The sequence below is a fragment of the Annulohypoxylon truncatum genome (genome assembly GCF_022578515.1).
Source record: "Annulohypoxylon truncatum strain CBS 140777 unplaced genomic scaffold F4807scaffold_7, whole genome shotgun sequence".
NCBI classification, from domain to species: Eukaryota; Fungi; Ascomycota; class Sordariomycetes; order Xylariales; family Hypoxylaceae; genus Annulohypoxylon; species Annulohypoxylon truncatum.
In genome coordinates this window covers 798,000-825,534 of record NW_025953793.1, presented here as the reverse complement: position 1 = coordinate 825,534, position 27,535 = coordinate 798,000, and the positions used below count along the sequence as shown (strand labels likewise).

General features: G+C 49.0%; 7 protein-coding genes across 7 annotated transcripts; 5 read left to right on the top strand and 2 right to left on the bottom strand.

The window, feature by feature from the left end:
• Nucleotides 1–394: 394 nt before the first annotated feature.
• On the top strand, nt 395–2,353 carry F4807DRAFT_457881 (uncharacterized protein; the record flags this gene model as incomplete). Its single annotated transcript, XM_048001110.1, has 6 exons — nt 395–516; nt 790–998; nt 1,065–1,122; nt 1,199–1,418; nt 1,480–1,601; nt 1,672–2,353. 6 exons carry the CDS (start codon nt 395–397, stop codon nt 2,351–2,353), a joined length of 1,413 nt encoding a protein of 470 aa, XP_047856905.1.
• A 1,658-nt stretch (nt 2,354–4,011) lies between these two features.
• On the top strand, nt 4,012–8,066 carry F4807DRAFT_415883 (uncharacterized protein). The gene is made up of 5 exons (XM_047997081.1): nt 4,012–4,528; nt 5,975–6,727; nt 6,787–7,026; nt 7,077–7,707; nt 7,770–8,066. The coding sequence occupies exons 1-4, from the start codon at nt 4,443–4,445 to the stop codon at nt 7,696–7,698; spliced, it is 1,701 nt and encodes a 566-aa protein (XP_047856904.1). The 5' UTR covers nt 4,012–4,442; the 3' UTR covers nt 7,699–7,707; nt 7,770–8,066.
• A 2,112-nt stretch (nt 8,067–10,178) lies between these two features.
• F4807DRAFT_457879 (uncharacterized protein) lies at nt 10,179–11,701 on the bottom strand (the record flags this gene model as incomplete). The annotated part of the gene is made up of 5 exons (XM_048001109.1): nt 10,179–10,658; nt 10,712–11,030; nt 11,099–11,281; nt 11,333–11,445; nt 11,501–11,701. The coding sequence occupies 5 exons, from the start codon at nt 11,699–11,701 to the stop codon at nt 10,179–10,181; spliced, it is 1,296 nt and encodes a 431-aa protein (XP_047856903.1).
• A 2,272-nt stretch (nt 11,702–13,973) lies between these two features.
• F4807DRAFT_415835 (ribosomal protein L1p/L10e family protein) lies at nt 13,974–15,071 on the top strand. The gene is made up of 4 exons (XM_047997080.1): nt 13,974–14,132; nt 14,199–14,376; nt 14,451–14,644; nt 14,709–15,071. Exons 1-4 carry the CDS (start codon nt 14,114–14,116, stop codon nt 14,969–14,971), a joined length of 654 nt encoding a protein of 217 aa, XP_047856902.1. The 5' UTR covers nt 13,974–14,113; the 3' UTR covers nt 14,972–15,071.
• A 769-nt stretch (nt 15,072–15,840) lies between these two features.
• F4807DRAFT_415831 (NUDIX hydrolase domain-like protein) lies at nt 15,841–18,127 on the bottom strand. The gene is made up of 2 exons (XM_047997079.1): nt 16,856–18,127; nt 15,841–16,799 (listed from the first exon to the last, which is right to left on the bottom strand). The coding sequence occupies exons 1-2, from the start codon at nt 17,382–17,384 to the stop codon at nt 16,102–16,104; spliced, it is 1,227 nt and encodes a 408-aa protein (XP_047856901.1). The 5' UTR covers nt 17,385–18,127; the 3' UTR covers nt 15,841–16,101.
• A 169-nt stretch (nt 18,128–18,296) lies between these two features.
• Nucleotides 18,297–20,043, top strand: F4807DRAFT_415829 (PQ-loop-domain-containing protein). Its single transcript, XM_047997078.1, has 2 exons — nt 18,297–18,594; nt 18,661–20,043. The coding sequence occupies exons 1-2, from the start codon at nt 18,536–18,538 to the stop codon at nt 19,664–19,666; spliced, it is 1,065 nt and encodes a 354-aa protein (XP_047856900.1). The 5' UTR covers nt 18,297–18,535; the 3' UTR covers nt 19,667–20,043.
• Nucleotides 20,044–23,925: 3,882 nt separating this feature from the next.
• F4807DRAFT_457875 (cysteine proteinase) lies at nt 23,926–27,489 on the top strand (the record flags this gene model as incomplete). The annotated part of the gene is made up of 4 exons (XM_048001108.1): nt 23,926–24,303; nt 24,378–24,651; nt 24,706–25,243; nt 25,299–27,489. The coding sequence occupies 4 exons, from the start codon at nt 23,926–23,928 to the stop codon at nt 27,487–27,489; spliced, it is 3,381 nt and encodes a 1,126-aa protein (XP_047856899.1).
• Between the last annotated feature and the right edge of the window lie 46 nt (nt 27,490–27,535).

The window sequence follows — 27,535 nt, the reverse complement described above, 5'->3', positions numbered from 1 at the left end:
CTGAGGGTCTATCACAATCTGACAGGCATGAGTCGGGGCATCCAAGGATCCAGCCGTTAAAGCCGGAAATGCTCATTAAGCTTGCTCACCCCCGGTCAAATCGGCTCGCTTGAGTCGACGCTGAACGATGACGGTGGGGCCTTTCAAGCATACAATGCCACAGAAGGGTAGGATTCGACCAAGAATGGTTCAATGAAATCATCGCGTGGTGACCAGGGGTAGGAAATTCGTCTGCCTGAAGAGTTCATTGACATGTAATATAATGAGATGTGAAGATGTCAGAAGATCGCAGTTTCGAACGCCGTATATGTTCATTTCTATCGAGGTGCGGCCCAAAGGTCGAAATATAGTGTCGCTTACGAATCTTGAATATCAAATGCGCCTATTAAATACGATGGCTGAATCAGCTCCGACAACCCAGCGTCAGCGTCAACGCAAATTCCATCGAAGATCGAGAAATGGCTGTTCCACGTGCAAGGCTAAACACATCCGGTGCGACGAGCGAAGACCTCTTTGGTAAGTCGCCGAAATATGACTCCGTGTACCGATGCGGGCTGCGTCTGAGTGAGTGTGTATACGAAGCACGCCGCCGAAATTTGCACAGGCGATTGGTGCCCGACGCAAACCAAGAATTGTGTTACATACGTTACCTCCTCGCGCCCCTTGTTCCGCAGATTGCCTCATCTGCGCCTATCTAAATTAGTTTATCTCTTGCTTTTGCTCCCTGCGTCCCATTGACGACAGAGTATCTCAGAAAACGCGTTTCGGTGAGACTGACTGTGCCCGTAGCACATATTGTCTTCGACATGGTGGAGAATGTGGTTATCCGGACGGAGACGCTGAATCCAATACTACGGAGGCCGAGTGCAGATCCGGATCGAGGGAGCCTCACGAGTCTACCGAGCCATATCTACACCTGGTAGACGCTACCCCGAAAGACCCATTCTTAGGGACTTCGTACGACGTACCCCACAGGTCGCGATCGCTATTTCAGCTCTGTAAGTGATGCCGGTTACGTTGGGCAACAATATGTGACCGGACGCTAACGGGTTATCGATGTCCAGTCACAAATACGAAGGTATTATACACCACTCGCGTCGAAAGAGATGCCAATTCGTTTATGTGAGTAGATGATCAGAATCGTGGCTGTGGAGCCGCTTAATCCTCAAGAAACTTGGCCTAACTCGCAGATACCTAGCGTCCACAAAGCCTTGTCACATCCGGGATTCCTCCACGCTGCGCTGTTGATGACAGCCCTGCACTGGGCTTGGTCCACCGGCGATGTTGAGCATTTCCGAGTCCCTTACCTCTACCACAAGCTGCAGGCAATACGATTTGTGACCGATCAGCTAAGGCATCCGGAAGCCGCTGTCCACGATGGCACGATTGCTGCCGTTTCGACCCTCGCTTTGGTCGAGGTACGCGTCACCAAGACCCAGAAAATGCCCGTCCGTCCGTCCGCCTACTAACCGCTGCTAGAATTCCTTGGGGTCCGTTGATGCTGTCTCATCTCATTTACGGGGGCTTGCGAAAATAAAGGAGTTGCAGGGCGAAGATAGACGGCCCAAGAAGATGGGCCTACTCCAACGAATGATCTTAATGTGCGTGCAATGCCTGTCCCTGTCCGGCGTGCTTGTCTGCCTGATGAAGGCTAACGGTTTTCCCTCGTAGGGCAGCAAGAAGCGTCTCTAGTCGTCCCGTTTGGGACATCCTTGACATTAGTAGAACGGACTTCGTGCATCAGTCAATGATCATATCGCTGCTCCGAGTTGCACTTCGGCCGATCTATAGTCTGTACATACTAGGTGACTCGCACGATTCAAGAGAGCCGCTCTCCGAAATCCTAGCGAGAAAAGTTCCCCATCCTCGGGCGAGCGACAGCAACGTCCTAAGCCCCCTCAGATCAGTGGACTCCAGTAGGTCGGGGTTTATAGCTTGTTACTTCTACCTCTACGTGATCATGCGAGAAGGCTGCGTCGATTCCTTCATACTTAGCTGGTTCATCGAGCAATTACTGGCAGATGTCTGCCGCACAGAGGTGCCGATGCAGAAAGGGCAATACAGCCCGTCTCTCTGGTTTTGGTCTGTCATGTTTGGGGCATGTGCCACGATGGCTGCTAAGGCGAGTGACGAACTCGAAGCGTGTCAGATGAAGGTGATGCAAGACGTGTACCTTGACAAGATAAAGCTCGTGAGCCAAATGTTAAGGATAAAGAACTGGGAGGCTGCCAAGTCGATCCTGATGCTCTTCGCTTGGGAGGATGACTTTGATGGGGAGATGGAGTTGAGGGCTGTATGGGAACAAGCAGTCTGGGAAGACGAGGGGAGACGCCTTGAATGGCACGGCGCATGAGATGTCGACTAATGGGGTTGGCTGGTTTGTACACATCCAATGTGTATATAATGGGTTACCAGAATGGTACTGTATATAGCGTCATCCCTGGATTGGGACCGAATACATGGTGATACCCATCAGAATCTCGTACGTTACGATATTGCAATGTAGCTGAATGAAGCCATACAGATGCGAGATTTGAGGCCATTGCAATCGCGGTGGTTCGGGAATCCGGAGTCCTAGACCATCCTAATAGGCACTTGGGCAAGTTGAGCCGCTTCCGTGGCACACCACACAATAACCAAGGCGTATTTTCCTTTTCCTCTTCCTACCGCCTCCGCCGCCGATAACAGCTTTGAATGGAAACTCAGATGAGGAAATCTGGTAGTCCTGCATAACTACACAGGTAGGAAGGCTAAAAGGCGGCAGATGAAAATTATTTCACCACAATCGTCCGGGCGATGCGTAACGTACGGCCGGCCACTTGTCAACACAGCCGCTGCTAGGCTGCTAGGTCAGGCAGGTCAGTGACCAGCGAAGCCAGCAAAAGGCCGGCAGACAGCAAATCAATGGTCTAGTCACCTACTCAGGTAGCAGGTATTGGCTCGAAATTGTCAAATTGTGACGCAGGACAAGTCAGGACGTTTAGTTTGGCGCCAATTATCGAAGCACTTCAGCAACAATCTGATACCGTACCTAGGTATCTAATGTAAGATGTAAGGCAAGATGCATCTTGTATGTATCTCTTCGTTCACCGCTCATTTCAGCGTCGATAGTTCGGCTCGAAAAGGAGTAATTACACCGACAATCGGGGTCAATTAACAGCCCGCCGAGAGTTCGATGATGAAAACACCAGGTGATTTCGTGCTGGCAATGAGGGGTTTAAGAAGACAGGAAGAATATTGTATGAATTTCCGCGACTCCCGCAAGGGCTGGGACGGGTTGATAGAAGCACGTAGAGAGGTAGCGACGCGTTCTGATGCGTTCTGATGCATTCTGATGCGTTGGCCTACCGCAGCGGCCGGAAACCCCTCGTTGAAGTCGTCACGGTGCATGACGATTGACTCGATAGGACTCAATCAGACTCAATAGGCTGCCGACAACTCTCTGAGTATCCACATGGTTACGGACCGAGCCCTGGGAGCCTATGGCGATTGCAGTAGGGGACTGCCAGCACATTTCGTAGGTGGATAAGTGAGAGAAGTGAGGGGAAATTAGTGATCGTTATTAGTTAGCGGTTTTGGCGGTTGCGGGAGGTGACGGAGGTGATTAACCAGTTAGAACGGCCAAGCGCGTTTTAGCTGTTCGATAGATTCACCAATAGAAGGTAATACCCAGATCCTGGACCAATTAATCTTGGTTTGGTGGGTCTTTGATGGGCCGGTCGTGGGTCAATTGTGGGTCTGGCTTCAGAGCGGGGTTGATAGCAATACTGCACTTCCTTGGAATCTTCCCTGCTTCTTCTTTTCACAATTCCACACAACCAGCCAACGACAGCCAACGATGGCCCTCTGCCAGCCAACGACATCACGTCAAGCACGACACCCTGGCATCGTGTCATCCTCGCTCATCGTGTGCGTTGGCCAACCCGGTCCTACACCCCATCCACAATTCTTCCCTATGGCACACAATAAAACCCGAATGTCCCCTCTCTCTGCCCAACATCCATTCTTCACTCCTATTTTCCAGCCCAAAGCCCTGACGTTTCTGCCCAACCGAGACCCATTATCACCATTATCACCAACTCTCAACCGAACCCGTGGCTTATTTTTCGTTGCTATACCCAAGACATTTTACCAACTGCTCCGCAGCTCTCACAGTTATCCAGTTACCCACACAGGATTCTCAACCAGTACCCATTCAGGCCGTGTTTGACTCTTGCCGGTTGTTTATCTCTATCCAGGGATCGCCTCTGTACAACGACTTATCGACAGAAGAACAGACTGTATAACAACAGATCAGTTGAGAAACCAGTCTCACTCCTCTGCTCCGCAAGGAATCACCGCCTTTTCCCAGTAGTGTTTGCCACTGCCATAGGATTCAAAGGGATTATCCGGAGAGCCCTGCTACTCGTTCCCACAGTTCCTTACCCAGAAGGAATCATCAAATGACAGCCATGGTTGCTTCCCGCCAGGACAGCATGTCTGGCTTCAATTCATCTCTAGATATGGACGATGTCCACACTCCTGCGAGGTATATTGCATTGTTTTTTTCATTTCTATTTCCGGAGTCTTGGGGTCTGATTTTCAAACGACAATCTACATCATGTATTTGCGAAAGTCATGTATGCATCGTGTGTTTCTTAATACATTGCAAGTGCTTTGCTTTGCTACGTACTCAGCCCAGGACGTACTGGAGGTTATTCCGTTTTTCCCGGACAGGACAGGAAACATCACAGGACAATCCGAAACAGGATCTTTGCAAGGAAATGGATACCAGAAGGACACCAGGTCAATCTTCCCGGACTCTCTATCCCAGGACTATTTCTGAGGCTTCGCATCGCGCAAGCAGCACAGGCTTCTAGCCTGTGTCTGGCCCCCCGCCACGGCGCTCAGATGGATCATCAAAGAAATAATCAAATATTCAACGACGAAACAGTAAGTATCGCCCGCGCAGAGAAAAGAGTGACAACAGCAACTCCAGGATAGACTCTACCGGATACCAGTGACAAGTATTGCATTTTTTCAGACTAGGAAGAGCCAACCCGCGGATCCGTTGTGACTTGATCTTCGAACTTCGGACTTTGCTTAGGATTTTCATATCGCGGACCTATGGATTTTCTCTTGTCATATGCTTCACCTCCGGACCATGGACTCGCAGCAATTTCTCACCGGACCTCCCGCAAGCCGTGCTTCCCTCGTTTCTGCTGTGTTGCTTCGCACATCCAGTAGTAGTGTAGGGCAAGACCTTGACTTGTCATTCCCAGGAATTCAGACTTGATTGCGTGCACCCGAATAGGAAATACGGCAATTCGTCTGTGATCAAACTCGCCTATAATAATCTGGAACTTCAACCCCGTCCCAAGGAGCAGTATAGTTATGCCGCTTTTACCTGGATCCCCGGAGTACACCCAGCCAAATTTCCCAGAGGACTGTCTTGCCAATACCGGGTTTGCGCGTTTCGTTGCCTGCCCGACAGCAGTACGTATGCCATGTGTGCCGACTCGATCGGCCTCAACCTGATTGATCGCGTGTTCGTGGACTAACATATGAACTCTTCGTGCTCTAACAGCCGCCTCGACTTGGAATTTTCTGGATTCTCTATCTAGCCGGATTTCGTTCCCGTACCGTTTTGCTTTTCTTTCCTTTTATTCGTTGCTTTACTTTTTCTTCGTTCCGCTCAAGGCCGCCCACAAATTTACAATCTGGATCTTCCAATTTACATGGAACTATATATGCTATATGGTGTCACTCTGGGTCCTGATCCCTCGGATACTTAGTTTGCTTGACACTTCACTCTGGTCTGTATATGATGCCTTCCCCCAAAATGCCAAAACCGTCTGTAAGACTAACCGACATTGCGGAACAGGAACAAAGTTGTACCATGCTGAAGCCATTTTCATTTGTATATGATTTTGGGTGCATCTTCGTGATTTTACCGCCAGGTAGTGGTTATACAGAACACTAACCTAATCCTCAGTGACTACAGCTCTTATTCTCAAGGAAACATGCTTGCCAATTCCAGCGGATCTTTTCTTTACTCTCAAACGGGACATGCGGACCTTCATGGTTCAGTATGGGATGCAGCAGAAGGAACACAGAACTTCAATGGCGAAGAGGATTTCCATTTTTCATATGGCCAAGTTACTCCCAGAGGACAGGACCAGCATGAAGCCGTGGATGACATGACCAACAAATGGATTGCTTCGGAGCAAACTCAAGCTCCCGCCGCAGAGCCCATGCGACGGATCAGCTCGAGGGGCTCTTCCGGAAGCCACAAGAACAGAACTATCAAAGCCTCAGCACAGAAGAGCCGCCCAAGGCTACTTTCTATGTCTCATGGCTCTCACATGTCGAATTATGACTTGTCAGGTAATCCACAGATGGACGCATATCTTCTTCAGGAATCGGATACCCACTCGGTATCTTCTCAGATGTTCTACCCAACACTACCCATGAGCGTAGGTTTGCCTACAGATGGACTCCCATACTCTCCCGCTGTGCTCACCCCGGGCATGGGACAGCAGCACATCGATCCCACTCAGATGCAACTGAACTTCGAGGCCAACCTCGCAGGAAACTCGCCTGCTGCTACTACCTGGAGCTCTATCAGCCCTGTTGAATCCCGACTCTCTACCCCTGGTCTCCCTGAGGATGCATGGTCCGTCCCTATGGAATCTTCTCCCTCGCGGACTAACGATTCTTCGCCAATTATGGATGGCATTTCGCCAAGGTATGTTGAACTAATCGCAATGACATTCGGACACGCTCTGACGTAGAGAACGCTATCAGCCTCGATCGCCAGATGGGCTTGATGACTACAGAGGATCCCAATGGTGTGGTTTTGGCGGATGATATGTTTGCCTTACCTCCTTCTTTCACTCGCCGCTCCAGCGGTGACGGTGAGTCTTCTGCCCGGGACCACCCACTGTATAAGACCGCCTGCCCACAGAGCGACGGACTTTTCCACTGCCCGTGGGAGGGCCAGTCGAGCTGCAACCACAAGCCCGAGAAGCTCAAGTGCAACTACGAGTAAGTTTTTGATACTTTAACTATCCCCCGCAGACCTAACCAGGATGTAGCAAATTTGTCGACTCGCACCTGAAGCCATACCGATGCAAGATCGACTCTTGCGAGAACGCCCGGTTTTCTTCCACTGCTTGCCTCCTCCGACATGAGCGAGAGGCCCACGCTATGCATGGCCATGGCGACAAGCCCTACCTCTGCACATATGAAGGTTGTGACCGTGCCGTTCCCGGAAACGGATTCCCCCGTCAGTGGAACCTGAAGGACCACATGAGACGCGTCCACAATGACAACGGGAACTCCCTCAATACCGTCAGCGGGTCTCCTCCCTCTGGACACGGATCTTCCGCACACTCGGCCAAGGGCCGAAAGCGCAAGAACAAGGACTCCGTAGACAGCACCAGCAGCCGCAAGCATGCTTCCAGATATGCCCAGGCCGAGGCCGCCATGAGAGCCGCTGAGCAGCCCATGGTTGACGAATGGTACCAGCACCACAAGGCTCTGCAAAACTACCTGCAAGAATTCAACGTCCCCGACGCTTTTGACTACTTGCACCAAATCACCGAGGCCAGGGATCACTTGTCAGCCATGGGAAAGATCTCCCAGAAGCTGCTTCACACCAACAAGACCAACACTCAGGACTCCTACAGACGATCCCACGGACACCACTCTCGCTAAATGAAGAACGTGCGTATACGACATAACCCTCAACGTCTCCTGCTTGACCTAGCTAACCCGATATATCATAGCCAATAGAACAACAGAAATTTGAGGACCAAGGATGATTTTCAAGCCAAGGAATATGCAAGCGCATACTCCAACCTTTTTTACTTCTTCTTCCACCGGACTGGAGGCCGTGACAGAGTCTGGCTAGACTCTATGAGGATTCATTCGAAGAAACCGCCACGCTCCGAGCCGAGCCCGGCATTGGAATCCAAGGAATATAGGTACCGGTTGCTACGTCTCATTTGATTGTAGAGTTTTTCCGGATTGAAACCTAAGAAAGAAAACCATGGACATGCCGAGGTGTGTGGGGAGAGTCGATTCCAGGCCATTGAGCCTGAGAGGATAGAGATACGCTAGGAGGAAAGGAGAAACAGGACATGACGGCCTGCGTGGCCATCCCATGTGAGATGTCACAACAGCCGTCGCCCAGGTAGTCGGCGGTTGTGGACTTGTGACTGAGAGGGAGGATAGAGATATTGTTGGATTGGTTGATTGATTGTTGCTGGTGATCTGATTGCATCTAGACACTTGAGCTTATATTCGGTTGTTGATCATTTTGAAAATCTAGCTTATTTACAGCTACATTTAGACATCATATAGTTTTCTTTGTTTTAATTAGAGCTTGGAAAAGTACATCTGCGTTTTTGATGATTGTGGTTACTGTTGTCCCCAAATTCCTTTCCCAGGGATTTCCATATTCATCAACTGTTCTAATAGTTTGTCTGCAATTGCCATCGTCAAATCCCACAACCCCATCCCGACTTGTCATTAGATATGGATTTCAGCTATGGATAGATTAGTGTTGTTGGGATTAGTGATAAGGTAAGGGATAGTAGCTTCGAACCCGGAGAGAAACGACACATGGATAGTCAGGTACCTGGGCACGTAAGCTTCGTCGGCTCGTTATTATTACACCTTGGCTTCTGCACCCCGGCGAAATACTGTATTCGTTTGAGGCTGGTTCCGATGGATTACCTACACAACTGCTAGATGAATAATTCGTATTGTTACAAACCCGTCACAATTATCTAAGTAGGGCGGGCATCGTGCAGTTGAAGCTTGAGAATGCACCTCGAAGAGCCTCCAACCACTGTTTAAACCTTTGGTCACCAAAGCTATCTAAACATCGAGATCCTAGTATCAGAGATACGAGGATGGGTAGAGAGGCGGACAGTTCTGCCTTAGGCAACCCGGAGTATTTCCTGGGGTTCGCCTCGGCACCCGCCAGAAGGTGATGTTCAAGATGTAGATGATGCATCAGGACGGGAGTTTGGAAGAGGGGGGTATGATATGGATGCTCACGGATGCTCCATTCCTTACCCCGCGCCCGTACTGAAGTCGGACGGCAAACAGTGGGGAACGCTCGTCTCTATGCGTCAGCAGGGCTCCGGTATGGTCTTTTTAGGACGTCCGCTACAGGACGGAGGGAGACTATCCACCGTGGAGAAAGAAAACGATCTAGGCCTCGAACTTGGAATTGGAAGCATTTTCTCCATGTCACCTACGACTCTACGTATGTTCAGCGACGTTAGTGCCGCCATTGCCGGGACGCCGAACGGAGATACTAGGTTAGTCGGTTGAAGAGGATAGCTTAGCTACCCACTTTAAATGTCACGGAAAAGGTAGTGTTGGGCTCGGTAATCAAGGAGCTCCTGTTAGATAGATCGGATCCTGTTTCAACTATCGAATCCTTCCAGGGTGGATTTGTTTGGTAGAGCTTAAGTAAACTACAACTACACACTCCTTTTTTTCAAATCCCGATTACTACACCGACTAATTGGCACGCGTACCTAATTATAGCTGTTAATAGCTGTTTGATTGGCGGTGCATGCAAACATGTGGTTTATTTGACAGGTGCCAATCCTTTCTGGTTGCACATCGTGCATCTCATGCGGGGAGCCAGATCAAGGCACATTGACGTTTAGTGTATGTTTATATGCATTTCCTTAAGGTAACCCTCACTGTCACCTTAGGTGTGCTATAGTAAAACTTCTCCCCTCATCCATGCATAATAGTAATAGACTCTGGAAAAGTGGGCGAGTGCTTTTCGTTTGGAGGCAAATGATTCACGGGATGAAATGCAGAGAGAAAGAAAGGGGTAGTAGAAAAGTAACAGTTACCGTGTCCAGCCAAGCGTTCTTAAGCCTCCGGTGAACGAAAGTGGGTATCTCTGTATGAGCCGTTCATCTATGCCGAATAGTAGCACCTATATCACGGCCTCCCCTTGATGAGTTCACTTCTGGTCCAGCTCTCCATGAAAATGCAATTCCGGTGCCGTTGAATAAACCAACTGTGACCCATGCCCTAAAGTAGACTCTACGTGAAGCTGCAGAACTACTCGTTTTGAATTGATGCTCACCGAAACGCCATTACCAATGATATCAAAGAAATGTATCCGCCCGTGATTAGGAATCTTGATATTTGAACTTAGGCTAATGAGGCGCGGCTGGATATTGATGCATAGGCACCGACTCGTTATCGGCTCGATACATGATTAAGATGGTGGTTCGATCTTGTGATTCTGAATTGCTCGGTGGCAGATTCCTACAAGGACTGAACCTTACACCAGCCCGCTGGGGTAATGACGTTTTCAGGGGGCGGGGATATGAACTAAATTCATTCTCGGGGACCGTTTGCGCCTCCAGATCGACGTGTCGGTCAGATACGATAGGTGGTAATGGTTTATTGAGGTTGGCACGTTGAGGATAGGAGAGTGGCGGCGGTGGGTGCTGCGGAAGGAAGGTCGATGATGAAGACGACCGGTCGATGAAGGTAGGCAAAGATGGTGACTGCGTCACTAGCTTTATGTTCCAGTCTATAGCCATGGAGCTACGCTGTCTAAACGTAGTCTCAAATACACTTGGGAAATATCTCGAAAAGAAAAGCTTTGTTGCTGGAATCGAGGCGCATATCTTGAAAATGTGTTAATCAAAATCCGTGCATACAAATGAAGCCATATACGTACTATACCAATATTTAACTCAAGGGCGCTGCAAAACCACGACGACCAATTATCCCAGACGGAGTCGAAGCTGGTGGTTAACATCCATGCGAAATAACATCTTGCAATCCCTGCTGAACTCGCAAGGACGCCGAGACCGAAGAGGAAGATGATTATGCCAATTTTCCTAGCAGGCAAATTTAATCCAAGCGCCGTCTTAAGGGGAAGGAGCACGACGAGCCAGTCGGTGAGAGTATTGATAAGGTTGATCGCCCTGAGATGGGCATCCTGATCGATACAATTTTGTGGCTTCGACGAGAGCTCCCAAAATTCCGATAAAGGTCTAATTCGGAGGATTCGTCAGTCAACGATTTTTGTTTAGAGTTTGAGTCGATATGCAGATGAACTTACGTGCATTGGTATATGCTGACCAGGATAAAAACGAAGCAATTAAGGCTAACCACTGCTATTGATACTAACACAGCAATGGTCATCTTTCGATCTCCCGAGGCAGATGTGAGCCGATACAGAAGCGAGAGTATCGACAATTTCGTTAAACTAGTGGCTAAATTGAATAGTATCTGGTTGGCGAGTCTAAAATATTGTTAATCTTACAAGTCATTTGGAGTGGGAAGAGCGCCTTACATCAACTGCAAGCCCGGGACGAATAATTCTGGTTCGAGGTCCCAAGTATGTCGGTTCCATTGGAATTTCTCCTCTGTAATAACACCGATAATTGTGTATGTCGTGGCCGGAAGCTGTCGAGAATTAGTATGACGATGCGCTGAGAGCAAAGCTACGGTGCTAACTTACGTATGCAAGCATTATGAAGACATCGTCAAGCCCAAACCTTTGGGTCAGCCATTTCCGTGCGTACAAGCGAATCGCCAAAGTGATCGTAACCATCACAGCGAGTAAGAGGCCGACGATCATCCCCAATCGGCCTCTCGTTTCCGGGTTAACATAGTTCGGCGTTGGCCAGCTCTCAATGACGGAAGTGGGTGGGAGCTGCATTTTGGAATTTAAAGATATGTTTAAGTGAAAGACCTAGCACGTAGGTATATCGCTATTGAGCACTTTCATGGCAACATGAGTTACCTGCCTTGGTTGGACGATGCTTGGATCACCTCAAAGGGCAACCGGCTTGGAAAATGAAAGTAGTAGTTGCTTATAGCATCGAAGCTATCGATGTGATGGGTTTAAGCACAAGGTACTGCATTGTGCGAGCAACGACGATCTATCTAAATCTTCGGAAACGAAAAGAGTTTAGCACACTACACACAAGATCTCACCCCTCCGGTATAGTGCCGGGTTTTGCATTCTCAAGATGTGAGACAAGACTTCGGTGCCGACTTATCGAAGGTAGATACGGGGCTGTCACCATCGAGTTTTAGGGTTGCCATATGCGTATGAATTTCTTGATCGCAACGACCAGGGTTGTCGGAACAGTCCAGACAGATCTTTCTACTTGGAAACAGCTCAGGGTAGCCATGAGCACCGGTACGTTTCTCGTAGGGCAGCCTTATTACCCCTGCCCCCACCACCCGGGGCCAAAAGGAGGGTAGATCCTAACATGGTAGGTTCACGTATGGATAGGCAGATTTTCTGCACGTAACCTGCGGCCTGCGTGAGAAGACCCATGTCACCCCAGGGGCGTTTCTCAAATAGGCGATAGCTTATTACACCGTTTCCTTCGAGTAGTCAGAAACATAGTTGATTAGTGGCATAAACTGCAGATCCCGTCGGCTCGTCAGTTGTTTGTAAAATAATGTTTGATAATGCTTGAATCAAAATTCATCCACGTTGATCTCAGAAAAGCGATAAAAAGATTATAGGAGACTTGGTCGCAAAGCACATATGAAGGCCTTCTGTAGGGAGCCGCATAGGTGCGTTGGACTCCGTTCGACCGTCCCGTCGGGTTGGATTTCGAGATGTGATATCACACCCTGATTTACATAACCTTGGGGCAGAACCGACATCATATCACCCGAATGGAGGACCAGGAGTGAGCGGCAATGTACAAGGCAGCCAAGGAGGGCAGCCATCTCAACGATCCCCGAAGGCATCCGAGGCGCAGGAACTCGCTCATTTATGATTGGTCATATCATAGAAGGAAGCGACGCAAAGAATTTCACCTCAACGTTATCCGGTTCCTCCTGGATCGATAAGCGTTGGCCTGCTGGGTATCTTCAGTTGACAGAGATCCTTTGTCAGTAACAGAATTCGAACTTCACCAACTCAGGGTCCTGTGTGACGAATTCGTCAGCTAGTAGTATTTCGAGAACCGTGGATGATGCAAATTCCCGACGTTTAGGAATAATTGGTTGGCGGATGTGTTCGAGTGCTCTTGCAGAACTGCGCCGCTTTAGAAGTCACGGGTGGCGGCTCGTGTCGAATCTCTCCGTCGATTAAGCGAGCCAGCAGAATTAGGCGTAGACCATATCCAAGCCATTGGTCAAATCTATGAAGCCTTAGTCAATAATAAATGACGACTCTAGGTAAAGGGTTCTTCTCTAGCCTCAAGTGTATAAGGGTCGCGACAGTCGGACCCTTACCAGATTTAGGTCAATGCCGATCTGAGAATCATAGGTTGAAACAAAATTGTGCAAGCTCTGTACCAACAGTAGGCCGGCTCTGCGGTAACCGGTTAACTTTGAAGATCCATTGGCATGGAGTAATGTTTCACAGTACTAGGTACGTAGTAATGAGATACCCCCAATTGTCCTTCTAGATAGATAGACTGGTGGTAGGCTTGTCTACAGGCCTAGAGCCATGATTATGCAGGGATTTGAATCCCCAAACCCGATTGGCCTTTGAGACGCCGTCTCGCGGCTGCAGATTCTGAGGACTGTGCCAGGCGAAAGGTGTCTGGCTCATCGGATGATGAGCACTTAATCGATATCATCATCGTTATCTTCGGCCGTATGCCTCGGAAGTGAGGTTGAAGAGAAGCACTCTCAGCGACGATACACGTGCAGGTAGTACATAATTCATGTACCTCAGCCTTATTCCGTACAACGACAGAATCTTAAATTTAGGCATAGATGGGTTTCTGGCCGAAATTAAGTGAGTGTGCGGTCAAAAGTAATAGATCTGCGGAGCCGACAATATTTGATCAATTTCAAATGTTCCTAAGGTGGAAAGCTATCACATTTGATGTAAGACATGTAAGTTTATAGTGGATGAGCAGGATGTGTGGCTGAGCGTTGCGGCTGGTGAATGGGAACTGTGGAGTCTTACCGAAAGTTCTCCACATTTGATAGCCCACGAAATCGTAAAATGCAGGCAATTTTCGAAATCGCAAAATTATTTAAATTCCTTCTAATCCATTACACGTCGCAATCGTCGTTTATCCCCTCAATTTCCCACCACCCACGAACGCAATATTCCTCACCATTAGAGTCCCTCTATTGGAAGACTGTCATCATGTCGAAAATCACAGTCGGTAAGTTGCCTTCATAATTCGACGAGCCGACCATGAAGCTGTACTGACATTCCTACCCCGCCATAGCCGGAGTGCGTTCCAACGTCGGTGAATTGCTTGACTACTCCCTCAACACCAAGAAGCGAAACTTCCTCGAGACCGTCGAGCTCCAGATCGGCCTCAAGAACTATGACCCTCAGCGTGACAAGCGTTTCTCTGGCACCATCAAACTACCTGCGATCCCCCGCCCCAACATGAGCATCTGGTACTACATCCCACACTTTATACAGTCTAGCACTGGCGATAGGCAATTAGTAGTGGCTGACATCTGTGATACAGCATCTTGGGTGACCAGCACGATCTCGACCGTGCCAAGCACGGTGGTGTCGATGCCATGTCTGCCGATGACTTAAAGAAGCTCAACAAGAACAAGAAGCTCATCAAGAAGCTCGCTCGCAAGTACGATGCGTTCGTCGCCTCTGAGGCTCTCATCAAGCAGATCCCTCGTCTCTTGGGTCCTGGTCTGTCTAAGGGTAAGCGCAACACCATCCTTCTCGTCATGAAGCAGAATCACAAATCTAATCGTAAAAATTTCAGCCGGTAAATTCCCTACCCCTGTCTCCCACTCCGACGACCTCACTGGCAGGATCAACGAAGTCAAGTCCACCATCAAGTTCCAGCTGAAGAAGGTTCTCTGCATGGGTGTCGCCGTCGGAAACGTCGGCATGACCGAGGATGAGCTCGTCGGTAACATCATGTTGGCTATCAACTACCTTGTCTCGCTGTTGAAGAAGGGTTGGCAGAACGTTGGTAGCTTGACCATCAAGGCTACCATGTCTCCTCCCAAGCGCCTCTACTAGATGGGTATCGCATAGGGTCACTGGAGGACGTAGTACTGGAAGTGCTGGTATTTAGTATCTAGTCGCAGCACCGAAATAACAAACCAACCGAACCTCCAAACTAGAAATTTCGTACTTGTGCATGTTTTGCTACGGTGAAAATTTTTTATGTACTCAGCCCATGCAGCGGGGTCACGAAGCCATCGACGGCCTTAAAATATCGCGGCATGAACGGGTGCGTAGAATACTGGGGACATGATCCCAAGAAGATCGCTGTTTCATATTCATCACAAGCATTTTGGAATATTCAAATCAAATATTATAGCGTCCTCTAACAAAGCCGGACAACTCCCTACGTGTCTTCAAGAAATCGCCGAAAAATTTGTGCTTGAACAGTAACTACAAAAGTACAAAATCGTATAGCTAAAGTAGGCATGTCGGAAACACCCCACAGTCGCGAACCAGGAAGAGCTGGCGTCGGCGGCTGATTGGGAAGGGCGCTTTCGAGGTTCGATATTGGAGGCCGGGAACGGAAGGAAATCCACGGAGAATGAAGTGATAACCCTCAGCAAGCCGCCGTAGCGGAGCCTTCGTAGAATTAAATAAACATTTGACGATGTAGATTTAACCCTTACTGATGATGAGGAAAGGAAAAGAAGAAAAAAAGTTTTGCGAAGGCCGCGCGACAAGATTATTTAAAGGCCCGGGGTTGGCGAAAGGTGGGGCGGAGAAAACGTCGGCGCTCGCACTGGCCAACCAGGGCTAAGTTGACCACGTGATCTGATCTCTGTGTACCTAAGTATCTATTTGTGTTTGCTTCAGTGTGAGAGATGAGCTACCTATGAGGCAGAATGCTTTCGTCAAACAAGACTCGTATTGGAAATGTATAGTCGATACAATTCTGCTCTCAGTTTCAAGACTACAGCTGCTTGACTTTCAAGATTGATGCTAGGTAGTGTGAATTTCTATGTGTCTATATGCTAGCTAACCATATCTCCTACTTCTATACGCCACATCGCCCAATGCGTCATGAATCTTTCCCTCTATTGCTAAACCAACCTCATCTCTGTTCATCAAATCCTACGCAGTTCGTGTTGATCAAATGCCACCCCCTGTGTTCATGCTATACATATATACCTAAGCGAGATTTCTCAAATCTTTGGTACCATGTCTAGGTAGCCCCTCAGAACGGCTTGTATCAGCTGGTTAGCGATGGCGGTCTGTGGCGGTAGTCTTAAGGCACCCTCCTTGTACCCTGAAGGCGCCGGGTCTCCTAGAGCGCTGACCCCGTTGTTCATGCCTTCCCGTACTTCGTCGAAGGTGAACCACTTAGCGTCAGTCAACTCCTCATCATGGCCGAGGTGTATCGTCTCTCCCCCAGGAGCCGCCTGGCCAATCGCGCCAATCATCAGGTTTGCCGGGTAGGGCCAGGGCTGCGAGCTGTGGATTACGACGCGACCGACGGTTACGCCGCTCTCCTCCCAAGTCTCGCGCCGTACCGCTTCCTCGATAGACTCACCAGGTTCGAGGAAACCTGCCAGCGTACTGTACCAGTTTGGAGGGAAGCGCTTGTTTCGACCAAGAAGGAGCTTGGTACCGTCGGCTGAGACGACTGCCATAATGACGGTGGGGTCCGTTCGTGGAAAGCAGAGGTTGCTCACGCCGTGTCGCGTGGGACAGTCTGATCTCTCCTTTGCAGCGCCACCTTCAGGGACGCCCGCTAAATCTGATGATGGACAGACTCGCTTCCATCCGGCATTGGTTGACAACGTCGGCTGGCCACAGCCGCCGCAAAATGGATTCCGAGCATTCCAATCTAACAAAGCACGAGCTTCTGCGTATATCGCCGCTGCTTATTAGTGAGCACATCAATTCCCCACAAAATTGAAGTTGGCTAGCGCGCACCTTCAGGAGCATTCAGAGACAAAAGCCTCCTCCCATCGATGAAAGAGATGCCATTCGTTTTGACAATATCAATGATACTTGTGGCTTTCTCTATGACGGTACCTTTCGGGGTGACGTCAATAGCGAAGTATGGCTTGCCCTTATACTCGCGATACTCGAACTCGGTCTTCTTCTCATCGATGCCAAGAAACAAGATGACAGCCTGTGTAACATCCGAGTTGAACCCCTTAGCCTGTTCCTCCTCGGAAGTTTTAAAGGGCTCTTCGCCGGTTAGTGGTACAACTACGTCTCTAGTTACGTAGGAAAGGTTTGCGGCGTCTTTCGCGAGGGGCGATAAGTTATTTAACAACAAGAATGATGCGCTAGGGTGAGCGAAAGCAGCGCGTAAGAAGCCATAATCCGTCCTTAAAAAGGAAACTCGATTTAGAGGGCTACCGCTAAAGTAGTTGGCGATCTCGCGGCCAAATTTTCTCGACAGCATCGAGTCGTCTTCAGCGAGGATCGGGAGGTCCGGAATCGCTGCCCCCATTACGCTTTGATTTTTACTTTTAGGTTGCTAATTTCGGGCGATATGACGTTTACTCGAAAGCTTGCGACAGTTTTGGCAACGTATAATGTGAGAAAGACTTTTGCTCATTTATGCAATCAAAACACATAAAATAGGTAATAGGAATACAAGGGAAGTGTATCTTGATATAAGCATAGAAAATGAGAGCGTAGTGATTGTATCAGACTTTTCGGGGGTTAGTAGCTATTACATTGGTCTGATTGGTAAGGTTAGGGAGATAAGTCGGTTCTATGTGTCCTCGGTCTCGGCTGAATAATACGGAGGTAATTCGACATCAAAGGAGCGGGGTCTCGTCGCGATATCTTGATGAATAATTGTCAATACGGAGAGTATCCGTTGTCTTTCGCCGATGAACGGCGTTTGCGGCGACAAGCAATTACCTCTTTCGCCATTCGCTCCGAACCCCAACTACCTGCAGGAACCCACGTAAGGTACCGCCGAGGTTATGTGTAGGATAGATAGCTAATTTGAATGTTGGAGTAAACAAAACGTTATATGGTTCTGAAGTAGTAGTAGCTTGGGAAGCCGATCTCAAAGGCTATGACCATTAAAAGTTGCAGAGTTTTATAGAAGGAATTGAGTTTTCTTACAAGTGTTGCACAAAAAGTCTATTCGCATAATATGGGTATCTCGAGTTGGACAACATTAGGCATGCAGCCGCAGCCCTGTCGCCCTATCGGTGCTGAATTCTGAGTTTTGCCCAGGTGAAATCTGAATTGGAAAGTGGAAAGGGTCCCCGCAGAATGCATGAACGCGGAATGTAGAATGTGGGGTGATTGGAGCGTCATTGGAACCAGCACCTAATCTTAAGTGGGCAAGTTTCATTTATTCCAAAGCGCCTGGCGTCGGCGCAACTTTCTCAGCTCCATCATTCCATGAAAATTTCCTTTCCATGAGCCAATTTGTTTCTTTTGTATATGTATACATAATTCAAGGCTAACTTTTCTCGTTTCTTTCGAATCACTGTTCTTAATAAATTGCTAGGTATCATCACCAATTCTATATTCTTGAAGATTTAAGTACCTTCTAGAACGCCGATCTACGAGCTCCCTTGGTGCCGATCTCGATCTCGTTACACAAATCATTGCTTCCTTTCGAGCTCTCCAAGCAGAATGGCGCCTCCAACGGCGCCTTTAAACCTTGACGTTGAAGCGATATCGGGTATCTGCGGGTGAGAAGCTATAATAATTAAGGTCAGAATCATACTCAAAAGCTAAAATTATCTTCTCGTCTGTAGCTCCATCTCAATTGCGGCTTGGGTCGTAGTCTTTTCTCCTCAGATCATCGAAAACTTCCGACGAAGCTCCGCCGATGGCCTCTCCGTTCCCTTTATTATCCTCTGGCTACTTGGAGATGTCTTCAACATTCTCGGCGCTGTCCTTCAGGGGGTCCTACCAACCATGCTCATTCTAGCAATTTACTACACGATCGCCGATTTCGTCTTATTAGCACAATGCTTTTATTACAAAGGTTTTACGTGGAAGGATGAGCTCCCGTCACCTCAGCCGAAACCGCCGAACGGCCGAGCCGTTGGAGAACCTACTGAGAGAACTGGATTGTTGAGTGACCACCTTGATGAGCATGGAAGAAGGGGTAGTGGGTGGTCTCACTTAAGTCCAGCAGTGCCACTGGTGTCGGAACCGCCAGTCATGCCTCCACCTACACCGACGAGATTACAATCAGTTATCTGGAACTCGGTGGCTGTGTTGATGGTCTGCGTAGCTGGGGTGCTTGGGTGGCTCCTCAGCAGGCAATACGCAAACAGCCAACCCAAATCGTCTGCCGATGAGGATGTCCCTTCGTTCGACATCTTAGGCCAAATCTTTGGTTGGCTATGCGCTATTCTCTACCTCGGCTCCCGCCTCCCTCAACTGCTACTCAATTGGCGTCGCAAATCAACTGAGGGGGTGAGCATCTTGTTCTTCCTTTTTGCCTGCCTAGGAAACTTGACTTATGTTCTTTCGATCTTCGCCTATGAGCCTCACTGTGCTGGTTCTCACTGCCAGCCTGGCGAGTCGGAGAGGATATACGGAAGATACATTCTCGTCAACCTCTCGTGGTTAGCGGGTAGTCTAGGGACATTGATCCTAGACCTAGGTATTTTTGCGCAATTTTTTATCTATAGCCAAGACGGGTCTATAGACGAAGAGGATGATGTATTCGACGATGAAGAGGCTAGCATTGACGAGCGACTAGTAGATGATCGACCACTTCTACAGCGCGCTACCTCAGGTCTTCCATAAAGAGAGAGTAGATGGTTTGGGGGGCTTTCTTTTCCGATAATTGCGTTTACTGGTTTACAAAAAGGGATCGGGTATCAAAAAAAGAGGAGAGGTTAATGGTGTTTGGGCTTGTATATAGTTGCCCTGCATGAAAGCATTTGTGGTTTGGTATGGTCGGGTTACTCAGGAAAAAAACAGCACTGAGTAGAAATTGGCGTTTTCGAAAACTAAAAGGGGGTCATGTATGACAATTAGTCGTTGTATACGGCCACAAGTCACGTAGTAATGTTTTCATATGTGATAAAACCTACCCAATTATCGGTCTCTCATAGTCGGTTGTTGTATATGGCCCCTTATCTCTACTCATTTTCAGGGTGAAATTGAATCCACAATACACGACATATATAGAATTATTACTTCATAATGCCGGGCATTGTTACCCTCTTCCATTTTGAAACTTGCTTGCTCTAGATAGCCATATCGTGGGAAGTAAACCCCTTGCTATTTTTGCCAAACAACGTGTAAGAAATTAAGACTTTATTGGCTTCAATGCCTGTATGTTGCCGCATCGTCATTCCCGATCAAGTCACGATTCAGCCCGGGCTACGTCCCTAAATGCCAGAGAGCCTCACGTAAACTTCTTATAGGACCAACGTGAACCAGAATCTCAGTTTGATTCCGATTGGCGAACCCCCTTTCTGGCATTTTTGCGATCCTTGTCTACTAGTACCACCTGACACTTATAGACATAGAATATCTGGGGATTTTCCAAACGGTCTAATATTACCTAGGACTATTTTTAAGGCTCAATTTTTCAATATTACCCGACTATATGGCGTTTCATAAAGTGTAAAATTTAAGTATCCAACTCTTGGTCTCAATTTACACAAGCGCTGTAGCAGATCGATGTCGCCTTTCTTAACTTGATATAGAAAAAGACGATCTACCTAGGTAGTATTTTGGAGATAATCAGGCCGATATGAATATCGGTTTGCTAGTTCTATTGATAGACGGACTCGAGGGTATATATTATAGTAAGTAACTTACGTAGAAACTGACTTGACAGATGACAGACGATAAATGACAAGGAAACATCGTTCAGTCACAAGCACATGCCATGGATGTTGATAGTTCAAACCTTAAAGCACGTGTCGTGATAACTTAGTTCGATGCCTAGACACTATAACGTGGAAACTACGTCTCTTATATCGCCGCTATGTCGTGAGGTTTTTACTTCTCGGATCGCGGAAACTAAAACCGGACAAAAAAAAAAAAAAAAGCAAATGGAAGAAATTACCGGGATTATTTCCCTTGTAGATTTCTAACTCCAAGCCAAGTGGGTTTCGCTGATCTGATCGGCAATCCACAATGCAACCCAGTCTGACTCGGTCCTGGAGTTGCGTTGCGTCGCCGCTTTCGGCATCCCCTTCCATGGCCGTTCAACAACTCGAGTTATCTGTTTTTGCCTCTTCATCTTCCGAAGAGAGACAGAGAGGCACTGAAGTGTCGGTATATCACGCCACATACCCTGATGGATAAATCTAGCCAGATAACGGCGTGAGACGATCACCGTCAATCACTCAATTCACGAAACTACGGCATATCCGTATCAGACAAGTATACGGCCAGAACGTTGGGAGAGGGTCGCAAATCGGATTTGATACAACACGAGCAATTACCGGTTGGTGGTCTACTACCATTACTCCGATATTGCAGCCCGTCCGAACCAGCAAACCAGGTATCGGACATCAAGATAATACGACATACCACGTACATGCGTTGACGAACCGCTATCCATTGGAAGCGAGCACACGCAGCTTGCCTTGCTGCACCCTTACAGATTTTTATTTATTATCTTCAGATTTTCCGTTCTGAGGTACATCGCTACAGAATCAATTAAATTGCATAGGGTAGCGCCGTATTATGTAGCACAGCAGGTGGTGCCGAATTGAATTTGCAGTTTGAGGTTACGATCTGACTGATAAAGAAAACAATAAAATAAAATAAAAAAGGGAAAAAGTTCCCGTAACCCCCTAAGATTGGTAACATGTAGGTATCCTTGTCCCGACAGGGCGGAAGTCCCGCCGCTGTTCAAGATTAGACAAAGTCTGGGGACGGCCCACGATTATGCGTTACTGGGCGCTCAGCGCTTGAGTCGTGGCACTGGAACCCGCGGATGTTTGGATGTTGTGCTGGAGCCACCACTTGGGCCGTGGGACTTGGGACATCATTCTGGATTCGACGACGAATCGAAGACGGACTCGATCAAGTGGCTCAACGCTCACTCTCGGCTGTGGTGCCATGCCATCGTCTCGCTCATATGCGCTCGTCTAGATGCAGACGGATTTTACTGACCTGGCCTTCCTTAATTGGTTTGATGTGCCGAATTATAGAGATGCGTCAACGATACAAGAAAGTGTGTATTTCGCAACTTATTATTCCACAGCTAGATTCGCAAGCCTCGTGCCCCGTGCCTCGTGATGGAATGGCTCGATATTGTGGAGACGAAGCAGGCAGAAAAGCACACACGGGCAGGGCGGGCAAGCATCTTTAAGCTAAGATGCCGGACGCCCGTATTCCTCACACGAACGGAATAGCGCTTTTGCTTGCTTCGAGGGATGCGGCTTAGGTAGGCTGCCTGCCGGATTCGCAAGGGAAACACGGCGAGATATGCGAGGACCGGATCACCCGACCATCTAGCTGACGAATGATGGGGGCTAAATCATATTGGCACGGACTTCCTGTGAGTAATATGTAATAAGCAAGCATGGCTCCCTCGTCGAGCAAGTTCTTTTCGCTTCTTGCTCTTGTTTCCTTTTCTCCCCCAGGTTATACAATTCTAAGCAGGCTCGACGTTCTAGGACTATTCGATGCTGCACGCATACACAAACATGCTACTAGGTAACTCGTACGAAATACATACCTATGTACTAGGTAATACTACCTGTATGCTTACACATCTACCTACTTTGGTCTTTGGATCTGTGTTACCAGGTCTTTGGGTTATTGTATAGTACAAGTACGGTATTCATAGTCTAGAAGTCTAGAAGCCTTTAAAGCCCCTTTTCCTGACTAGCCGACTAACTAGGAGATAAGGCTAGTTTGTTCTGAATATGCGGTCTAGGACCCTGGGTTTTGCTTGTTCGGGGTCCTGAATACTCCCCCTTTAAGAAAGATGGGGGTGACTTTGGGGGAACCCTGACCCTGGCGATCCTGGATCTGCTTGTCTGCGTTTAGTTGGCATCCTGTCCCCGCCGGTGATCGCTCCGCTGTCCCACATCAAGGGTCCAAATCCATCCAGCTCGACCCCCAACGAGCGCCCTGGAAGTCACCGTTTTTCTGCAGGCGGACAGGCGGCGCCAGTTTTTATTGCCGCTAAAATATGATACTGCCCTGTACATGTAATCTACTATGACTCTACGGCGGACATTGGAATAAACATCCATGTCTGTGCGGCTATGCGCACGGTGAACCGTCTCTCGGCTCGCCGGGATCTGGAACCCCTGTTCGGCTCTCATAGGCCACTTGTTGAGCCTTGCCTTGAAAATCGGCCAGCCTTCCATCGTTTGCTTCGTTATCGTGCAGTCGTGCATCGCCTCATTGGACGCTTTACTGTACTTCCGGTACGGTACCTAGTAGTCATCGGAACCGCAGCGCTTTCCCCACGTATTCAGGATGTATTGTGCGAGATGCACGACGATAGTCCAATCAAGGTAACCCTAGGCGACTCCGGTAGCTGGCGGGTGGTTTCCTCGAGGCTCTTATAGTAGCCCTAGCGACCCTCCTACCTCATTGTCGGTGAAAGGATTCTGCCTCTTTTCCTCTTAACCTGCATGCACTCCGCATATTCAGCTTATACCTTACCGTTATTTCGTTTCCGAGGTAACCCTCACTTAACTTAAACCACGATTACTCGATTCCATTACAGCCGCGTCTGTAAAGTAAAAGACGCCTACTTTCCTTAACACTCTGTTTAACATTGCCTGGAGTTAGGCGTTCTGAGATTGACTCTGCATAGCCTACTACTGCCTGCCTACAGTCAAGTTTGTATTTATCGTAATTGTTGTAAGTCGCCAATCATCCATGAATGCACATTGTGTACTCGACCTCGTACCCGTCTCTTCTATCCTGCTGCTCAGCCCCTCGGCTTCTCGACTCGAGCTAATCATCGAATCAAATTATTTAGCTGTGCCTACTACTAGATCAGCTTGATCACGCCATACACGATATTGAGTTGCTATACTTAATTGTAGCACAAACTACGTACTCCTAGTTATACCATGTCTCAACTACCCTCTAGCCGACGAGACCTTACGAGGTTCGGATACAGTTCCTCGAGTGAATCAGACGAACCCCCGCGCAAGGCGACCACTACGACGTCTAATACACAAGATAAGAAGAAGAAAAAGAGGAGAAAGACTCCGCCGCAGCAAAGCATCAATAAGATTTGGAGGCGCTTCACCACTAAGGAATTCACCAAGGCACTGGCAGTCCTCCCGTTCGACCCAGTACCTCTTCCGAGCACCCCAGAGCGCCCTAACGAGCTCCTATCCGCGGGGTACGAACGTGCCCGCGACGAATGTTCGCGAAAGGTGAAGAAAATAATTGCGGAATGTAAGCGTGTTAACACGCGCTATAGAGATCCCGGCTTTGACCTGGTACGTCTTATAACAAGCCTTATTCCCTTGGTATATCTACGTAAGCCAAGTGCTAACGATTTTCCTTCTTTTAGGATTGGGACCTGAAGTGGCTCAAGGGCAATTGCCTTAATTATCTTGGCTCACGCAAGTTTGACATTCTGAGCTCCAAACTCAGCATTACCACGTCCGTCCCTAAGGCCGTTAAGCGAGTGCATGAGATCTTCGAGAAGCCCACTTTTATGAAGAATATTGCCGCCGACAATGTGAAGCAAGGCTCGCTCGGCGATTGCTGGCTAATTGCTAGCTTGAGTGCGCTAGCCAATGTCGAGGACGGGATCAAGCGCATGTGCGTTGAGTACGACGCTCGTAAGTTATATCCCACAGTGTTTTACCTTGACCCCCACTTACACACCATTGTAGGTATTGGAATATACGGGTTTGTCTTTTACCGAGACGGCGAGTGGATTTATTCCATTATCGATGATAAGTTATATCTTACTTCACCATGCTGGGATTCACCGAGCATGCAACGTGAGATGCTAAACCAAATCGACCGTGAGGAGCCCGAAAAGGTGTACCGTAAAACGTACCAGACAGGATCTAAGGCCCTGTTCTTCGGCCAATGTAAAGACCAGCATGAAACCTGGGTCGCGTTGCTAGAGAAGGCCTACGCCAAGGCCCACGGTGATTACGGCTCCCTATCGGGCGGTTGGATCGGCGAGGGATTGGAGGATCTTTCTGGCGGTGTCACCACTGAACTCCTAGCTTCTGATATACTTGATATCGACGAGTTCTGGGAGAACGAGCTCAGCAAGGTCAACAAGGAGTTCCTCTTCGGCTGCTCTACTGGCCTACTTGATGGTGGGTATGGCGACCGCAACGGGATCCGCGAGGGGCATGCTTACGTGGTGATGGATGCGAGAACGTTGAAGAGTGGTCAACGACTCGTGAAACTTCGGTGAGTCCCCCAAGATAGTGTTTGCACACCTTTCAACTCTGACGAAAAGGATTAGCAACCCCTGGGGTAAGAACCGTAAGGGCATATGGGAAGGGCCGTGGTCAGATGGTTCTAAGGAGTGGAATAACGACGTCAAGGAAGAGCTTGACCACCAGTTTGGGAACGATTCCGTCTTCTGGATTACTTACGAAGACATGCTTGAGAAGTACCAGCACTTCGACCGAACGCGCCTTTTCATGGACCCCGACTGGCGATGTTGCCAGCGATGGATCGGTGTAGAAGTTCCGTGGAAGCAGCAGTGGAACGAGAAATTCCACATCAAGTTAACTAAGGAATCTCCGTTGGTCCTGGTACTACAGCAGCTTGATAATAGGTATTACAAGGGCTTGCACGGCCAGTATACCTTCAGGATGCACTTCCGAGTTCACGAACAAGGTCGACCAGATAGCGAGGATTACATTGTCAGATCCCACGGCAACTACCTCATGGACCGATCTGTATCGATCGAGGTCCCGTGTATGGAGCCAGGAAACTACTCGGTATTTATCAGCATCGTAGCTGAGCGCGATACCGATATGCCCTCGATCGAAGACGTCGTTAAGCGCGAGTGTCGCAAGAGGGTAGAGAACGAGAAGCTGGCACAGGTAGGATATGCATACGATCTAGCGCATAGTAAGGGCGTCGCGCACCTCGAACAGGTCGCCAAGTTGCGCAAGAAGTCTGACCAGAAGAAGGCGAGCGCATCGCGCATGCAGGAGCGACGCAAGATGTGGGAGAAGCGTCATCTCAACCGCGACATCACGAAGAAACAGTCCAAGAAGAACCAGGAGAAGCGCGACAAGCGGCGGGAGGCCGAAGAGGAGAAGCGGAAGATCGCGGAAGAGAAGAAGAAGGCTGAAGAGGAGGCTGCCAAAGTCAAGGCCGACGCCGAAGCTGCGGCGAAGAAGAAGAAAGAGGACGAAGAGAGGGCTAAGGCTGAAGCCGAGAAGAAAAAGAAGGAAGAGGCTGAAGCGACTGAGAGAAAGAAGAAGGAGGAGGCCGAAGAGGAGAAGCCTAAGGATGCGGCGGTTCAGACTGACGATCTTCAATCGGGCGAGGATAAGAGCATCCAGATGGAGGAGGCTAAGCAAACAGCGGAAACTAAAGATGAAGCTATTAGTTCCGAGTCTGCTGACAAGCCGAAGGAGCCTGAGGACGCCTCCAAAGATGCGGTAAAAGACGATGCTGCCGTGGACGCCAAAACGGAGAAGCCAAAGGAGGACGTCGCCGAGACCCCGAAGGAGGATGTCGCTGATGCTCCGAAGGAGGAGACTAAGCCAGAAGAGAAGAAGTCCGAAGAGAAGCCCGACGAGAAGACTTCCGAGGAGAAACCGGCCGAAGACAAATCTTCATCCGGCGGTGATGATGCCTCCACCGCTTCAACGGCTGCTCCTGCCCCTGCTGCCAAGACCAGCAGTCGACAAAAGCAACCTCCGCCTCCGCCTGCTTACTCGACAGACGGCGACTCTTCCGACAGCCCGGTTGAGGACTGGGAGCTGCTGTACTCATCCGACGATATGTCTAAGAAACCGCGGATGGCTACTACGCAGCCGCCCGCGACAACCAACGACGCTGCGGTGGAGAGTGACGGCGAATCGGGCCTGCCGGACCCGTGGAACGCGATCTGCATTGTCGGGTTCCGGGTATACTCGAAGGACGAGGACCTCGACTTGCGCGTAGTCCTCGAGGGTGGCGACATGGCCGAGAACGGCATGGGCGAGAAAGGTCCTGCCGATATCGACAACGCCCAGATGAACGCCGGCGGCGAGCGCGAGAAGAAGAGTCAGGACGTCACAGATGAAGTTGAGATCGTCGACGGCGAGCTTGTTCGTAAGGAGAAGATCGTTGCGCCCGACGACGACGCCGAAAAGAAGGAAAACGAAGAGGATAAGAAAGATGAGAAGCGTGATGATAAGGCTGATGAAGAGAAGGGCGAAGAGACGCCCGCCAAAGATGAGCCTAAGGAAGATGATGATAATGAAAAGAAAGATCCAGACGACGAGAAGGAAGCCGATGTAGACGTTAAATCAGATGATAAGGACAACGGCAAAGACGATTGCACCAAGTCGGATGCTTCTGATTCATCAGACGAATCACCGATCCCTACTCCCGACTCAACGGACTCGCGGGACTCGTGCGCCCCCCAGCACCGCCTTGAACAGAAGAGGGCTCAAGAGCAATCGTCAGAGAAATCATCATCGGCCTAAGCCTTATATCCCTCTCTTTCCTTGCGCCTAGAAGTAACTGGTTTAC

What these genes read in the sequence shown, in the direction of transcription:
- F4807DRAFT_415883 (XM_047997081.1), top strand. Translation starts at nt 4,443, where the DNA reads ATGACAGCCATGGTTGCTTCCCGCCAGGACAGCATGTCTGGCTTCAAT. An exon ending in GATGTCCACACTCCTGCGAG is followed by an intron (nt 4,529 to 5,974) that starts GTATATTGCATT and finishes CCTAATCCTCAG; the next exon opens with TGACTACAGCTCTTATTCTC. An exon ending in AAGCTCAAGTGCAACTACGA is followed by an intron (nt 7,027 to 7,076) that starts GTAAGTTTTTGA and finishes ACCAGGATGTAG; the next exon opens with CAAATTTGTCGACTCGCACC.
- F4807DRAFT_415831 (XM_047997079.1), bottom strand. Translation starts at nt 17,384, where the DNA reads ATGGGGGCAGCGATTCCGGACCTCCCGATCCTCGCTGAAGACGACTCG. An exon ending in GTCTCTGAATGCTCCTGAAG is followed by an intron (nt 16,800 to 16,855) that starts GTGCGCGCTAGC and finishes ACTAATAAGCAG; the next exon opens with CGGCGATATACGCAGAAGCT.
- F4807DRAFT_415835 (XM_047997080.1), top strand. An exon ending in CGCCCCAACATGAGCATCTG is followed by an intron (nt 14,377 to 14,450) that starts GTACTACATCCC and finishes TCTGTGATACAG; the next exon opens with CATCTTGGGTGACCAGCACG. An exon ending in GGGTCCTGGTCTGTCTAAGG is followed by an intron (nt 14,645 to 14,708) that starts GTAAGCGCAACA and finishes TAAAAATTTCAG; the next exon opens with CCGGTAAATTCCCTACCCCT.
- F4807DRAFT_415829 (XM_047997078.1), top strand. Translation starts at nt 18,536, where the DNA reads ATGGCGCCTCCAACGGCGCCTTTAAACCTTGACGTTGAAGCGATATCG. An exon ending in GCGATATCGGGTATCTGCGG is followed by an intron (nt 18,595 to 18,660) that starts GTGAGAAGCTAT and finishes TCTCGTCTGTAG; the next exon opens with CTCCATCTCAATTGCGGCTT.